This window comes from Equus quagga, chromosome 17 (genome assembly GCF_021613505.1).
Source record: "Equus quagga isolate Etosha38 chromosome 17, UCLA_HA_Equagga_1.0, whole genome shotgun sequence".
Taxonomy (NCBI): domain Eukaryota; kingdom Metazoa; phylum Chordata; class Mammalia; order Perissodactyla; family Equidae; genus Equus; species Equus quagga.
In genome coordinates, this window is record NC_060283.1 from 54,133,025 (window position 1) to 54,150,094 (window position 17,070).

The following is a 17,070-nucleotide window of genomic DNA, read 5'->3' on the forward strand; positions in this document are numbered from 1 at the left end:
TTCTGTCAAATGGACAGGTAATGGCTCTATACCATTGGTGATTCTTAGGGTTATATGATAAATGTGGATTCTATAGACTCTTTTCTGGAAATTTAAAACCAATGGAATATATTTTTCTCAGTGATTTCAGTCATTCAGGGGAAGGAAAGATTATCATTGCGTATGTCTGGCTTGAGAATGAAAAGTGTTGTCATAGTTATTTTTAAGATAATGTTTTCTGGTTTGACTCAACTTCCCAATCTCTCAACTTAATATCTAAAAATGGCACAGATATATATATTTTCGGGGGGAACACAGACATTTTTAAAAGTTGAAACATACTGGATTGTGGTCTAGTTGAGTATCCAGAAGGATATTGTGGTTCTTTTGTTACCTGGGAATAAATTCTTGATCATTTTGTTATCCTTGAACCTAGAGCTTTTTGCACAGGAACAAGTCCTAGCATTCATTAAGAACTTCTTACCGGGTAACGGCCCACCACCCAACACGCAGAGAAGCCAATACTATGGCGCCTGCTTTTGAGAAAAGAAAAGACATTATTGCAAGGTCGACCAGCAAGGAGACAGGAGACATGGCTCTCAAATCCGTCTCCCTGGGCCAAGGTTTTGGGTAAAATTTAAGGGATTAGAGAGGGCAGACTGGTATTCGGAAGTGCTGGCAGCATGTTTCCATTGGCAAGACTCCAAACAAGACCGTTTGTGTTAAGGTATGGAAAGAGGCTTCCTGGACAATAGACCTCCCTTCTGGAAAGGGTCTACCTGTCAAGTTCCGGTTGGTCCCAGTCATTGTGGTTCCTTGGCGGGGAATCTTTGGTTCCACATGTTATTTCAGGTCAGAATTTTCTCTTCTACACATGCTCCAGCTACATGACTTGCAGTTTGGGCTCTCACTGCCCCTGCCAAACAACTTTAACATTCCGTTGTTGATATCATGGGGCCAGTTTTGGGGCTGGCCAGTGGCACAGCAGCTAGGTTTGTGTGCTCTGCTTCAGTGGCCCAGGTTTTCACTGGTTTGGACCAGGGCATGGACCTATGCACAGGTTATCAAGCCATGCTGTGGCAGGCATCCCACATATAGAAAATAGAGGAAGATGGGCATAGATGTAGGCTGAGGGCCAATCTTCCTAAAAAAAAATTATATATATATATATATATATATGGGGTCACTTTAACCTGGTCCTGTAGCTACAGACTTACTATTTCCAAGGACATTGCTAAGTACATTAGTTTATTTTATCCATACAACAGCAATGAGGTATTTTCTATTATCCCTACTTCACAGATGAAAAAATATATATTATGTTTTGAGATAGTGAGAAAAGTAACTAAACAAAGGCATATGCAAAAATACTGAGGAGAGATTTAATAAACTATCTCTCACAGTGACTTTATAACAGTAACTAAATTTTAATTCAGCTTTCTATGCTCTAAAATGGATTGCTGAAGGGCTTTTAAGGTTATTACCAATATTAGGAAAATGAATCCAATACGAACATGGCATAATTTCCAAAACAGTGTATGTGGATGGAAAAAAAAGCTGAAATGCACTTTCTAATTGATCATTGCTTTCAGAAATAATATTATATAGTTATTTCCTCATTTTTTCCCATGTGTATTGAACACATACTGTGCATGAAGCATACTTACATGCACTGGTTACCTCTTGTCCTTTGAAAGAAATTTAAATTATTGCATGAATTTTGACTAAGCTGATTACAAAATTTTGAAACACAATGCAACCCAAACTAGGGCCAATGCTCATTTCTGAAATGAACATTTTATGTGCAAACAAACAGCTGCTGGAATTCAACAGAATTTAAAACAAGCTGTTTGTAAATTTTACTGACAGCTGTTTTTGGTGATTTTTGTCAACAGAATTTTCCTGCTTTGCATCACAGCATTCTTTGATTATAGTGTCCCCTCAAAGAATAACTTGCTTGCTCTAATCACGTTTACAGAGATTTATAACTTGTTACTTATTCAGTGGTAGAACGTCTCAACACAAAATGTCAGTGAGCCTGTTATAAATTGCTTCTGGCATTCCTACTCTATCTTTTATTTGGCTGGGAGTATTTCCACCTGAAAGTGATAAATTCCTGCTATAACCACTTTATGTGCTTCAGTAATTACACTGTACAGAAAAAGGGGGTTTCTACTGAGGTGTCTCCTTAAAAATAGCAAGCAATAAAAGGCAGTGGAATGGGCTGAACTCTGAAGTCTGTTGCACAAAAAACAGTGACCAATGAAACATCTGTGTCAGACTGAATTTGATAAATGACCAGGAAATATAGAAGATACCAAAACCTTTAAAATCACTGCTGTAGGGACATATTAATGTAACTATGTCCTTAGACTTGTTACTTTTGATCCTGTGACGGAAATTTGGCAGGTGCTCACAAGAATGGAGTTAACCTCCTTTCAAAAGCCATCTCAAAATATCTAGATGCTTCTAGAGACTTGGGTATTTTTCAATAAATGCCAAGGTCTACATGACATCGAGACTGTGTCTATAAGGGCAGGTTAAAGAGACTGCAGTATGTTAAAACATTTCAGTACGGTCCACTGCAGCCAATAACTTAATCAATATATCTATGCATAACTGTACTGATCAGGAGGGGATCCACATTCATCATTACGGCATCCTTGGGTGGTAGGTACTGATGAGCTTTTTGCTGAGGTTTTTTTGCTTTTAAGGGAAGAACAAAATGTTGTAAATGAAAGCTCTCCCAGTTGACTGATCAAAAACTACAGGGATTTTCAATACCAGATCCTAACATCAGGCCAAAGATGGTGTTAGGAATCCAGTGGATACGTTATTTGCGATGATACTAAAAGAGATTATGATCATTAGATAGAATTCAAGCTTTCTTTCAGAGTTATTGCATCATTTTTTCAAAGGAATTGTTACAGTACATATCTCTGTTCCAACAGTCATGGAAGGAGTGGCTCCTGCTTGCTCAGAACATGTACTCTTTCATAAGAGAGTTTTAAAGCAAGTATAACTGGCTGAGTGCAACTCAACAATGCTAAAACCAGTCCTAAAAATGGGAAAATGTATTGAGTGCTTATTGTGAGTTAAGCTTTAATATAGGATTAAAGCTCAGTATAGTCCATTGTGAAGGGATTTCCATTCGTTGTGTGACACTACTGGTTTAGAACAGTTTCATAATTTGTAATTCCTTCTCACAACCGCCCTAGGAGTGTGAGGTTGGTATATTTGAATTCTAAATTTACAAAAGATGAAATTAAGTTCCAAGATAGGTTAAACAACAGGCCCATGGATGCAATCCTAAGAAATGGCAGGTTTGGTTTATAACCTAGTTCTGCTTGACTCTAGAGCTCGATGCACTTAATCGTTGTGCCACATCAGATTCCAGAAAACATAGCACAAAGCTTATGGCTTTAACTTAGCTTAGCAGCATTTTCACATAGGAAGGCTAGCTCAGTCAAAAGTAGCGAGCAGCTACCACACTCCTAGATGCTGTGGAGATTGGTTCCACTTCATCAAATACCACATTCAATTGTTCTTCATCAATTGTTTTTAAACTGCATTTTTTGGGGAGGGAACTCTAGGTCTCATAGAGGTCCTTGCAAATAAAATTTATATCTGACAAAGAGAATGCACTAAAAAAGTCAAAGTAGTCCATCCCACCGCATGACACCATAATTAAAAGCCACAGAAGAGTGAATGTACAGGCTGAACGTGTGAGATATCTTCACCTTCCACAGGAGCAAAGTGTGGGTATTATCTATGTTCCATTCTGCTTGTTATATTTGTTTATCCAAGTGAATATGAGAAAGATTTACTACTTTGTAAAATACTTCACAACACAACAGAAGACAAAAATTAGCATTTAGACTGCTTTCAATAAACCATTATATTGAGCCTGTAGATCAGGAAAGAGATCCAGGTCACCTTTGGAGGATAGCAGCACACAGATGATAATCAAAACAATGAGGCCACGGAATGGAGAGAGAAGGAAGGGTAAATAGGCTATAGCAGGATAGTTTGTACGCCTGAGAATCTGCCTCCAGGACCGTAGTGTTCCCCTGGGGTAGGATGGATAATTCTGAAAGAGTTTAAGGTACTGAGGAATACTGCTTAACTGAAAGAGGAGAATAGACTAGAAGTGAAATGGAGCAACAAACCAAATCTTGATGTACTCAGGAGGTCCTTGCAAGGAAAACAAAAAGGAAATAAGACACAATTTGCCCTTTCTGAAGTGGGGAGAGGATGTTGTCGATGCTCTAAGCTAAGACTTTAACAAGACCTATGGATGAACTGGATTTCCCTGGGGAAGTTTTCCTTTGGGAGCAGAGTTCCAGGATTTTACACTTTGATGGCATACCTCATCCTGGATAGGTGGGCCATCTTTTTTTTTTTTTCCTCCCCAAAGCCCCCCAATACATAGTTGTATATTCTTCGTTGTGGGTCCTTCTAGTTGTGGCATGTGGGATACTGCCTCAGCGTGGCTTGATGAGCAGTGCCATGTCTGCGCCCAGGATTCGAACCAATGAAACACTGGGCCGCCTGCAGCGGAGTGTGTGAACTTAACCACTTGGCCAAGGGGCCAGCCCCAGGTGGGCCATCTCTTACCTGCACATATAAATGGGCATGGGAGAAGGAATTGGCTCTTGAAGTTCAGGATCCAGGGCTGAGAGATGAGTTGATTCAAAAACACATATCCTGTCTCCACTGAAAGCAAATCATCAGGTGTAGCAGAGCAGGGCGGGGAGGGAGGAAATGGATGGAGAAGTTGCAAACGGAGAATAATCTTGCTTATTCCCTTGATGAGGTTACTGTGACCACCATCAAAGAGCTGCCGAGAATTTCATGGGCCTTGGAGAGAGGTAATGGGGCAATGACAGAGGAAAGGAAAAGAGGAAAATAAGAGGAGAAAGTGTTACTGAACCAGGGTGCTTTTTGCCTGTCACCTGGATTGCGGCAGAGAGAGGGTTTAATCACGAGGCAGCCATGCGAGGAAGCGAGAACATGAGTTTCAAATCCGCTTCCCTGAAAATAGGGGCTCAGGGATATTAATGGGTTGAGAGCAAGGTGGTCTGAAATGTGGAAATAGATGATTGGAAAGGTGGAGATGGAGGAGAGGTGAGGTAATTGATGATTTGCACAACGGTAGTCAGACTTCATGCCTCTTCACAGGACCTGTGTTCACAAAATGGTGTCATTAGCATGATCTGAGAGTGGAGTTTTTAGCCTCTTGATGTCAAATGGTCACTTATTGGGCATCTGTGTGGGCCCATTTGATGAACTGGTGGTCTCAACTGGCCTGAACTGGACAAGGGGTCCTAATTCCTGAAAAACAGCTCACACACCCATTATCATGGTGACCCAGGCTCCAGGGAGATGCTACCTATAGGAACCCAGTGGGAGTCATGTAGTGTATTGCCTAAACAGCACAGTTAACAATGGGCAGGTGAACAAGTAAAAACTATAATCAGTAATTGCAAAAAGAAAAAAACCTAGTCACTAGCTACCCAATCATCAATGGCTGTTTACCAGTTTCAAAAGAACTCATTGCGCCAGCATCGTAATTCATTTAATAGCATGGTACAAACAGGCCAGTAGCAAGGGTTTGGTCCTTAAAGCATTTTACCAAAATGCGAAATTCTCATTTATTCTATTCACAAAGTTATACCCTAGTGAAAATGTTCAACATTGTTCTATGGTAAGTGAAGCATTAATGGTACTGATTATAAATATAATCATCTTCATATTAACTACTATTTATTGAGTACTTCTGATGTGGGTGATTTAACATTTATCTCATTTAATAAACCCCTAATCTACAGGATAAATATTATCTCCACTTTGCAGATAAGGAAACAAATGTTTAGAGAACTTAAGACTCAACTTAAATCACACAATTATTTAGTGGAGGAATAAGGATTAAAAGTGGGACTCTCTGGCTCCTGAAATCCCCAATTTACACCATTGACAGCAGACACAATCTTTAACAAACAAAAAAAGTTTTTTGAAATTTTATTCCAATCTTATTGTGGGGGATCAGAATTTGCTACCCCAAAATGTGTTTCTTTGACTCGATTATTTTTAAGAACAAAAGACTCAGAAAGAACTTTGACCTTCCTCTCAACTGCCTAAAACAATTCGGGATAGAAGGCATGTCCCAAGAAGGAGCTGTCACCAGAGATAACTCTGGGTGTAGCAGACAGGAAGGCACCTAGCAAGGCCCATTCTAATCAAATTTCTCTCTATAATGGCCCAGCAAACATGTTTACCAAACATTTGCTTTTTCATCTCCATGTAAATTGCCTTCCACCCCTTTAAGTCCTAAACTACTACTTCCAACATCTTCCTTTGTTTTTACCTGAAGATGGTATTTAAAGTGGTGGCGTCAGCCATTTTCGTGAGTTAATCAGTTAATCTTGGTTTCTCCCCTTTATACATATTATTAAATCTGTTTGATTTTCTCCTGTTACTCCATCTCATGTCAATTTAATTCTTAGACCAGCTAGAAAAACTTAGAGAGTACAGGAATAGTTCTTCCTTCCTACAATATTTCAAAAATAAACCAGAGCGTTTTAAACATGCCTTTGAGCAGACATTTGTAACTAGCTAATATTACAGAGAAACTCTCCTTGTTTTTACTCAACTCTTACACTCCATAGCTGGGGAGAAGACAGAAAAGAAAGCACCTTTCTTCAGAATAAAGGGATTGGTACCTTGAGCGTCATAAGCTCACGAGCAAAGCTTTTCCAAGCTCAACAGTCTGGAAACAGCACTGTTTATAAACAATGCTCAACCAAAAGTTTCTGGGTTTTTGATTTTCCCTCGGTTAAGTTAGGCAGAGGGTCCCTAGAATCCTTGCTCCGGGAAAGCAAGGACTCGTTTTTCTCTTTTCGGTGCCTTTATCCCTCCCGAGTGGCCCCACGGGGCTTTCCGCCAGGAGGAAGGGGCGTTCCCTGGACCTGCCCCCTTTCCCGCCAACCTTGAGCGCGCTGCCGCGCCCCGCCCACAGGCTGCGGCCCCGCCCACAGGCCCCGCGGCCCCGCCCCTAGGCCCTGAGGCGTGCGGCCGCGGCCCCGCCCCTCCCGGGCCCGCGCGCTGAGCCGCCGCGCGTTTCCGCAGTCGCGCCCCGCCCCTCGCGCGCCCCGCCCTCCTGGCGTCCCGCCGGCCTAGACGCGGGAACTGCTGGGCCGGGTCGGTCGCAGGCCGGCCGCGTCTCGGTCGTTGCCCGAGTCCGCTGGCCTCCCGCTCTCCGAGGAGCCTTTCCCGCGAAGGCGAGGCGATGCCAGGCAACCGGCCGCCGAGGGTCCGCTCCGGGAACGAGCCTCGACCCGCGCCCGCCACGGAGTCGGCGGGGCCCGGGGCCTGGGCCCACAGCCGCGCCGCGCTCGACCGGCTGGAGAGGCTGCTGCGCTGCTCGCGTTGGTAAAGAGCGACCCTCGAGGGGGCGGGCGCGGGGGGTCTTTTCAAACCTCCGGGTTCCTCCTTCCATGCCCGCCCCACGGTCGGGCCGGCGAGCAGAGTTACGACCCGCCTGGGCCTCTGGGGCTCGTTAGCCCCTCCTGGGCCCCCATTCACATCCTTTTTGGGCGGCTCTCTGGCCTTTTCTTGCACCAAACCCGGCTAAGACGGTAGTTCTCCAACTTTGGCGGGCTTAAGAATCGTCTGGAGCTGTGGTTCAAAATTTCGATCTCTGGGCCCGCCTCCAGTTTGAATCTGCAGAGCTGGGGTGGGGCTAAGGCATCTGCACTTTTTACTGGCTCCGGGTCCTTGTGAAGGTAATTTCAGAAACTTACGCCTAGGGCTGCCAAGTTTGAAGAGGCCTGCGAAGTTTGAAGCAGCTGTCACTCTTTGCTGAGCTGGCCCCTTTGACTTTTCCCCGTAGCAGCTTTTTTTGGGGGAGAGGGGAGAGTTTTGGCGACCCTTGTTGGGGGTAGATTGAAGATGGCAGTGTGATGGACACCACCATTCTATTTATCATTCAATTTCTCATTTCCTTGTTTTGGGCAAAAGACTGTAATGATCTGGGGTTCCAGCTCTTAGAGATGCTATTTATTATCATTTTTTGCTGTTTGTTTTTCTTCATGCTGTTACACCGTCAAGTCCTCTCGGTTCAGGGTTTTTATTCCATCTGAAGACATCGTTCTGACCAGTACTCCTTACTTGTCTTTTTCCTGTAGCTCTTCCTAGTATAGAAACCAGAAGGTTTGTAAAACCCAAGAAGGGCTTGTCTCATTTTTCATTTCTTACAGAAGCGTTTATTGAGCACCCGCCCTCTGCACAGCTCAGTATTTCTGCATCGGTATCACCCTGGCAGGTTTTCTTTCTGCTTGTAGCCGTCTCGACCATATTTCTTTTTTGGACTCTGTTTTGATGTTTGTTTTCCTTCTGATTTTCAGCTTGCAGAACTTAATTATACATAGAGTATAAGTAACATAGCAGCTTTTTCTTTAAAAATGAAAATGACTGAACTGTCACCGTTTTGCACTTCTATTTTGTTTTACGAAAACCTTAAAACCTGTGACAAAATGACGTCATTGCACTCCTTAGAAAAGTGGCACTTTTGCTAGAATGAATACATGAAGATATTCTGAGTTGTGTGTGTTTTCCCATAGCACATGGGTCATCCATTTGAGATTAAGAAATTTAAATCTGACTCTGTTAGTTGCTAATACAAGTGATGCTAGTCCCACCTTAATAGTTCAACAAAAGTTAGATATTCCTACCTGACGTTTCTGTATGGAAGGCTCTAGGGCAGCAGCTGCGCTTCGCTTACCTTGTAGAGTCAGACTGCCTGAGTTCAGGTTCCAGCTGTGACACCATCGAGTGGCCCAAGGCATTAACTTCGCTGTGCCCAGTTTCCCCATCTGAGTGATAATAGTGCTCAGCTCATCCTCCTGTGAGGATTCGTTAATAATAACAATAATAAATAACTGAGCACCTGCAAGGTGCTGGACACTGTTCTAGGCGTTGGGTATTAGTGAACAAAGCAGACAACCCCTACCCTAAGGAAGCTGGCATTCTGTGGGAGGAAAGAAACTAAATGAAATTATGCGTGTAAAGTGTTGAGTATTGTGGTGGTTTTAGAATAAGTGATAAATAATAGCTGTCTTATAAAAATTTTAAAAAGCATAAGTTGCTTGCTGAATGCTTGGGGGAGACAAAATACGTGATCTATATTAATAATCTGTAGGTGGTCCTGGAATCTAATAAAGCCAGTTTCACTGTTTATCCCATCTCAAATATTTTTTCAGTTTCTAATGGAAGTGAGCAGATAATAAGAGCCAAAGGACTGAAAGGCGATATCAGTAACAAGGTCCAGACTTTTCGTATAACTCATCCAGTTGGCTGGAGGATGATACTGAATTCCAGTGGTTTTTTAAAAAAAGTAATATATGAACCACTGATGGATTAACTAAATCTCATCTGTTCTTTGAATGCATATTTTAACATAGGGCTATGTAAACTTTTTCTGTAAAGGATCATATAGTAAATATTTTAGGCTTTGCTGGCCACAGACAGTCCCTCTTCTTCTTTTTATTTTTTTTGGTGAGGAAGATTGTCCCTGAACTGACATCTGTGCTAGTCTTCTATTTTGTATGTGGCACGCCACCACAGCATGGCTTGATGAGTGGTGTGTAGGTCCACACTTGGGATCTGAACCCATGAACCCCAGCTGTTGAAGTGGAGCTCACGAACTTAACCACTGTGCCACTAGGCTGGCCCTTATTTTTGTTTTTTTACGACCGTTAAAAACCATTCTTAGCTCAAGGGCTGTGCAAAAGCGGACCACTGGCTTGATTTGGAACATAGGCAGTAGTTTGCCAAATTTTGTTTTAACAGGTAAAATGTCTTAGCTTAAAAATTATTTTTGGGGGCTGGCCTGGTGATGCGGCAGTTAAGTTTGCATGTTCTGCTTTGGTGGCCCATGGTTTGCTGGTTTGGATGCCAGGTGTGGACCTGTGCACCACTCGTCAAGCCATGATGTGGCAGGCGTCCCACATATAAGGTAGAGGAAGATGGGCATGGATGTTAGCTCAGGGCCAGTCTTCCTCAGCAAAAAGAGGAGGATTGGTGGCAGATGTTAGCTCAGGGCTAATCTTCCTCAAAAAAAAAAATTCTTTTTGGTGTAAAATTTTATGTCACATGGGGTTTGATATTTAGAAATGATTTTGTGTTCCTCTTGGTGTTTCTGCACATTTGACACTGTCTGTGTCAGTAAAGCACGGCCAGTGGCTCCTTACCTATGGGGAAAAAAGCATTCTTTCCACCTCTGCCTTTACTTAGTAGCGACCTGACATCATTGCTTGGAAAGAGCAACTCAGGATGGTCTGCTTCTTGCTTTTGCTACCAACCATTCAATGCAATGTCATATTCTTTGAAATTGTCAGTATGTCCTTTTACAGAGCTTCGGAGTTCTACCCCGCGGGCCAGTGGTGACCCCGATTACCCTCACATTCAGCCAGCAGCTGTCATTGTCTGGTGTTCCCAGCTGTCACCTGCCTTGTGTAGCACACTGGATCTGTCTTATAGCAAGAATCTTGTGGTTGAGGGTGGATTGGCCACATTACAGGGCATCCTTTCTTGACGTTTAACATAAGTATGGCTCCAAGGTGAAGCTGATGAAATTGTTCAAGAGGCCACATGTGACATTTGTGTTAGGTCCAAGCCTTGCAACCAGAGAGAAACTATTTAAAGATTTGGAAGAATGAGACAGGAAGACTATCATATGAGAGGTTGGCAGCAGGCATAGTAATGTGTTCCTAAAGGAAGCAGGAGATGATAATAGGGGCTGCTCTGTAAAAGCCCAGGTGCCATATGATACTATTTTGTGAACTACACTAATTAGGTACCTCTTGACTTATTTTTGGGGGGGGGCAGGTTGGTATCTATGACAGTTGTATCTTGGAGTTCTAGTACCTTTTAAATCAACTTTTAGTAAAATGTCAAAAAGTAATCTTGTGATTTTTAGGATAGGTGATTTTGTTTTTTGAATTCTCTCTTGTCGTTTAAAAGGTGATGAGGATTAAAGTTATCTCTTATATTTTGAAGCAGCATAGTTTCGTGGTTAAGAGCATGGATTTTGAATCCTGACTTCAAATCCTGACTCGGTGATTTTGGACAAATTATCTCATCTTAGTATGCTTCCCTTCCTTCATCTGCAAAATGAGTTAGTAGTAGTTTCTACTTTGTAAGGTTGTTATGTGAATGAAATGACTTCATATGTATTAGGTACTTAGAACAGTGCCTGTTATGTTCTAAGTGCTGTGTGAATGTTTGCGAAATAAAGGGGAAGTTTCCTGACCCCAGCATTCAGCTTTTGCCTTTCTTGAGGAGCTTTGAGTGTTCAGAGGCATTTGGACAGGCCAGTGATCCGTAAACGGGACGAACACTCCCTCCGTTTGCTCTGGTGCAGGTTATTCATCAGGACCACAAGCCGTCACTGAGGGCATTCATTAGTGGTGAGACATTGTCTACCCTTAAGGAGCCTATGCTTAATTATAAGGGATAAAGTGTGTGTACAGTCCCGGGCACGGTTACGGTGAGAGCCCAGGGGATGCAGAGGAGTACTGGGGTGGAGCCAGCGGAGGAAAGCTTCATGGGCTTGTGAACTGGGCCTTGGATAGATTTTTATAGGTGGGCCGGGTGGGGGATTATTAGCAAATAACAACATGCTAAAAAGTATTGCAGAGTAAAAGGGGAGTGGGTCAGGTGGTCAGGGAGTTAAGACAGGGCCGGACTGTAGAGTGGTTAGTAGGCTAACAGCGGACTGTTCAATTGGTTCATATAGTTTCTTAAGGAGAGCAGTTCATGTAACTTTTCTGAGACTTCAGCATCCTCATGTATAAAATGAGGAAAATGGGTGAATTGATTTTTAAGGCTCCCTCCAGTTCACAGATTCCATAATTATTAGTGTCCATTGGATGCAAAATGTTGTTTAAAACTTTTGACTGAAGTTTAATATTCATATGCCAGCCCTGTTGGTCCAGCGGTTAAGATGCAGGGCTCTCACTGCCCAGCCCGAGTTCGTTTCCCATCAGGGAACCACACCACCCGTCTGTCGGCTGTCATACTGTGGCAGCTGTGCGTTGCTGTGATGCTGAAAGCTATGCCACCAGGATTTCAAATACCAGCAGGGTCACCCATGGTGGACAGGTTTCAGTGGAGCTTCCAGACTAAGATAGACTAAGAAGAAGGACCTGGCCACCCACTGCCAAAATTATGGCCATGAAAACCCTGTGAAGATCAGCGGAGCATTGTCTGGTGGTAGAGTGCTGGAAGGTGAGAGGATGACACAAAAAGACTGGGGAGGGTTCCGCTCTCCTCTGCGCAGGGTCGCTAGGAGTCAGAATCCACTTGATGGCACTTACAACAGCAACAACATACGTACAGGAAAGGGCACAGACATTTGCTGTTCAGCATGTATCATATATCCCTCCAAACTGTGAGCTTTATTTACTCATGTGGTATTTTGCTTCTTTGATTGATGTCTCTCTCCTTCAATTATACCACATGTTTCATAAAGACAGGTTCACATTTGTAGCCACAGTGCTGGACACATGGTTTCTTAATGTTTGTTAAATTAACACGTAAAAGAATTTAGGTTAAATTAGGATCACATTTAAGGAGACTTTGTCGGTGGAAGTACCAGAAGAATGTGGTTAATTCTCTGCAATCACCAAGAAGCCTCCAGAGGTCCCTGGGGTTAATAGCCTATCGTAAACGGAGGTAAGGTCTCAGGGCAGGTATGAAAGGGACAGGTCTTTCTCCCTGGGCTTCAGAGCTGGAACTGACATGCACAGCTCCCTTACAGACCTGCACACAGCTGGTGTTATATAGGGCTTTTGACTGCCAGAAAAACTTCCCCGACACTGAGCACTCTTCCCTCCTGTCCCCTGTAGCATAGGGGACGGGCTTGCAAGTGAAGTTATTGGGGATAGAAGACAGAATAACCAACACAATTTGATTTGGGTATACATGATGGTCTCTGTGGCTTATCTGTTTCATATGGTAGATTCTATTATAATTAGTCATTGATAATTAGAGTAATTAATTAGTCAGTAATAGAATTCTATTGCCCATTTGACTTTTGGGATATTTGACTCACTGATTTATTCAATATTTGTTGACACTAAACAAATAGACATGGTTTCTTATTTTTCCCATGTGGGTTACTTGGATCCGGTATATAAAATAACTATACAAAATAATGTGCTTCCATGTCGTTACCCATATCCCTTACTTGTTAACAATTGTGTTTATTCTCCTAAAGATAAACATGAGAAATTGTTTAATTGGCTTGGAGAGCCTGTGCATTTTGGTGTTAAATATGTTGCTCCACACTTAAAAATGCCTTGGGGATTTTCTCAAATGCACAAGCACCGTGGTAGCTCTCTTGCCTCATATTAAGTAGCTGTTGATATCTCATGGAAGCTCAGGGAGCCATTCAGTTAAGAAATAGATCTTCCTCGGTGTTGTAATCCCAACCAAATTTTCTTTGCAAAGAAAGTTTTATATCAATAGGACCTTCTTTTAAAAAAATTGTTTGTTCTCTCTACTTAGTTCTTGCCCAAGTTATAATCCTCTGGCTGCACCCATCTCTCCAAAGCAGCTGCGTCTGAAGTGGGAGACATGTGAGTGCAGACGGGAAGGAGAAGAGGAGCTGAATGTTCACGGCACAGACATCCTGCCACCATGCACATGTCTTCTCGTTTTCTCCTGGAGTTTTTCTTTCTAATATGTATGCATATCAAACAAAAAATAGGGAAAGGGTAGATAGAATTGTTAACGTGCATGCATTTCTTTGTGTAGTCTTCCATTCAGGTCTTCACTAAGGACTTACTGAAGTCCTGCTGTTCCTATGGCGACGTGCTAGGAAGCTGTGTTGGGGAGCTCAGAAAAAAATGAAAGTCGGGATCTCTTGTCTTTAGGGCTACAGTCTATTTTGAGACAAAAATAAATAGATAAATAAAAAGGAATCAGGCAGATCAAAGATAAAGTACTTTGTTTTCAACATTGATTTCCAGAGCCCCCAGCTGGTTGCCGTCTCTGTGGAACTTTAGAACATTTTGTCCCTCTCTGAAGTCATATAGTCACTTGGTTTATAAAACTACACAGCAAGATTATAAGCCCCTTAGAAAAGGGCATAACACAGTAACTTTGTCTTGTCTCATGGCTGGGGCAGAGTACAGATTTTGCGTAAGTGATGGCATGGAAACTAAAATCCAAGAATTCTTGTGCTTTTTTGTTTTACCATCCTGGACAGTATGTGGATGCTGTGTTGGGCTTGAGTAGTTTCTGGGGAGGAGGAAGTGTATTCTAGGCTGGAGAAAAGAGTCTGATCAGTCCTCGGCTTGGAATGGGACTTGGGGTATTTGAGAAATGTGACAGACACTGGCCTGAGGAGCACACAGGGTTTTCATTGAGGTGCGGTGATCAAGAAGGGTGCCTGGCTTGGAACTTACCAGATGGTGAAGAACTTTTTAAATAGTAAGTTTTTAAAAATTGAAAGTAATGCATGCATATGTCAAAGAATTAACACGCTATGTGGTCATTAAATATTTGTTAAATGAATGATGAGTAGGTCTGAATTGTTTTCTTCAAGAACCCACTATTTTCTTGTGTATCCTTTAGAAGTTTCTCTATAAAAGCATTATATACTTCAGTTGAGAAGCTAACATACATCAGGTAGATGTGTCATGATTTGTTTAACCATTTCCTTCTTGGTAAAATTTAGATGGTTTCCAGTCTTTTGCTGTAATAACCAGTGCTGGAGTGAATATGCTTTTCCATGTGCTTTTACATTTTTAAAGTTGCTTATTAAAATTAGACATGAACATAGTTGACAAAGTCAGTAGGACAAAACTGTAATGAAAACATTCTTTTGCCTCATCCTTATCAAACTTGAGTTCTATACTCCAGACATAGTCTCTTTCATCTTTTTTATTTCTTCAAGTATTTACTTCTACATTTCCAAATAGTACATTTTTATTGCTATTTCTTGATTTTTTTCATTTTAAACATTATTAACTTTCTACTCTGAAAGATGAATTTTTTATTGTTATCTGTAAACTTTCTACCATGGAACATGATGATACAGAATTAGAATTACAAAATAATTTTCAATCTTTTTTTTTTTTTTTTGCTGAGGAATATTAGCTCTGAGCTAACATCTGTGCGAGTCTTCCTCTGTTTTATATGTGGGTCACCACCACAGCATGGCTGATGAGTGGTGTTGATCTGCACACAGGATCTGAACCAATGAACCCAGGCTGCCAAAGCAGAGTGCACCAAACTCCACCACTAGGCCATGGGGTGGGACTGTGAATCATTATTTTGAAGGCCAAGCATCCTTTATTACCCTTGAGATGTCTTATGCTATTTTGATTTCGTTAAAAGAAAATTTATATGTGACATTTTAATTTTATTATTTCTTAATCTCTCAAAGCTTTTGGTATGTTGTCTACGTATATTTGGTGTTTCGAAGTTTCAGTTTTGCAAGCATCTGAGTGCATCTCAAGGATAAATTCCTGGTGGTGGAGTAGCTGAGTGCATTTACAGTTTTGATAGATATTCCCTGGTTGTATTAAAAATTCTTTTATTCTAGTATGTCTTCTCAGCTACGCTCTAGACATTGTCAGGAAGTCTAGCTTTGACACAGATGAGTGCCACCTTCTGTGTGGTGTATCTACCCTTTGAGCACTTCCATGAAAATTCTTTTGAATTTGGCACTACCATCTCCCAGCTTTGGCTCTAAGACTCCCCTCCCCACTTCTTCCCCCGATATACACACTGCACATGCTTTTCCTTCACTCTTCCAATGTCTTTCCTTGTCTATTAATAGCAACAAAAAATGCATTCTAACTCACTAATTAGAGTAATTAGTGCAACTGATCAGTTATTCATAGATATTAGCTTTCTTGCTAATTACAGTGTACTACCTTATTGCCAGGGTGAAGGGTACAGACTATAGATAAAGCATTCAGAGTCATCTTACGAAGGAAATTTAAGTTTAGAAACAGAAGAATTAAGTGTTGAGTCAAATATTGCCAGAGAAAGCAGAAGGCTGTGGACCGCATGCCGGGGGTGGGCCTACATTGAGAGACAGGAAAAGCAGCAGCTAAGGAAAGGCTGAAATAGCATAAGAAAATGCCAAAAGAAAATTAAAACTCCGTGGAAGGGGAGGTTTCAGGAGAGAAGGCGAGCTCAGTGTTATTTCACAGAGAGGTCGGGAGAATGAGGGCCACAAATGCTTGGCAGAGCCGTTTCAGCAGAGTGCTGGGAGTTGAAGCTGGCAGGTAAGGAGATGGATTTAGCGGGTGCAGAGCACTTATTTAAGACCTCACACGTGTCTACAAGAAGAGGAAGAGCTGGAGCAGAAAGTGGAGCGGGAGGCACGACCTAAGCAGCTGTTTTTAGGTGGAAGGAGAGATTATCTGCACGTGTTGAGGTGCAGGTAGAAGAAGAAAGGCGACCATAAGGACGAGAGTGGACTCCTGTAGGAGACGGGGAAGATACGCGGTCCAGGGACAATGGAGCAGCATGTCTTAAGGAGGAGGAACGACTGAAGGAGGGCTTTTCCTGGAGAGAGGGGTAGATTATAGCTGAAGAGGTAGGATATGAATCTGCGTGGTGAAACGCTCACACTGTGGGCTCCACTAAGGTTAATGGGATTTAGGAGCATGGAGAGTGTTTTGAATAACCATCTATTCATTTGTTTGTTTACTCACAGAGCATCTAATACATCCCTTTGGTAGAGGTACAAAGGTGAGAAGTTACCAGATAAATGTATAGAGACATGTTTGTTTATCTTTCTATTTATAATGGTTATTCATAGCCTGAGAGCAGGCATGGAAGGGGTGGACTTTGGGGTTTATCTAGCATTATAGATTGGCATCCCTGAGTATCTAAGAGATCAGCGGAAGGATGGTGGGGAAGATGGCCCTAAAGTGGTTAACTCTATGGCCTGGGCTAGATAGGGAGTCCAGGGAGCTAATGGACTGACTGGAGTTCTCTCGGGGTGGAGAGCAACCTGACGATGGGGGATTGGTCAGGGTGATGGAATAAAAGAGATAGCGGGAGGAT

General features: G+C 42.3%; 1 protein-coding gene across 1 annotated transcript in view; it reads left to right on the forward strand.

Annotated features, from left to right (window-relative positions):
- The first annotated feature begins 7,185 nt into the window (after positions 1-7,185).
- Positions 7,186-17,070, forward strand: part of BARD1 (BRCA1 associated RING domain 1) — a 79,882-nt gene continuing 69,997 nt past the window's right edge. Inside the window, exon 1 of the mRNA XM_046642793.1 lies at positions 7,186-7,410. Within this exon, the coding sequence (XP_046498749.1) occupies positions 7,268-7,410 (143 nt within the window). The 5' untranslated portion in view covers positions 7,186-7,267. The remainder of the gene's footprint in view (positions 7,411-17,070) is intronic.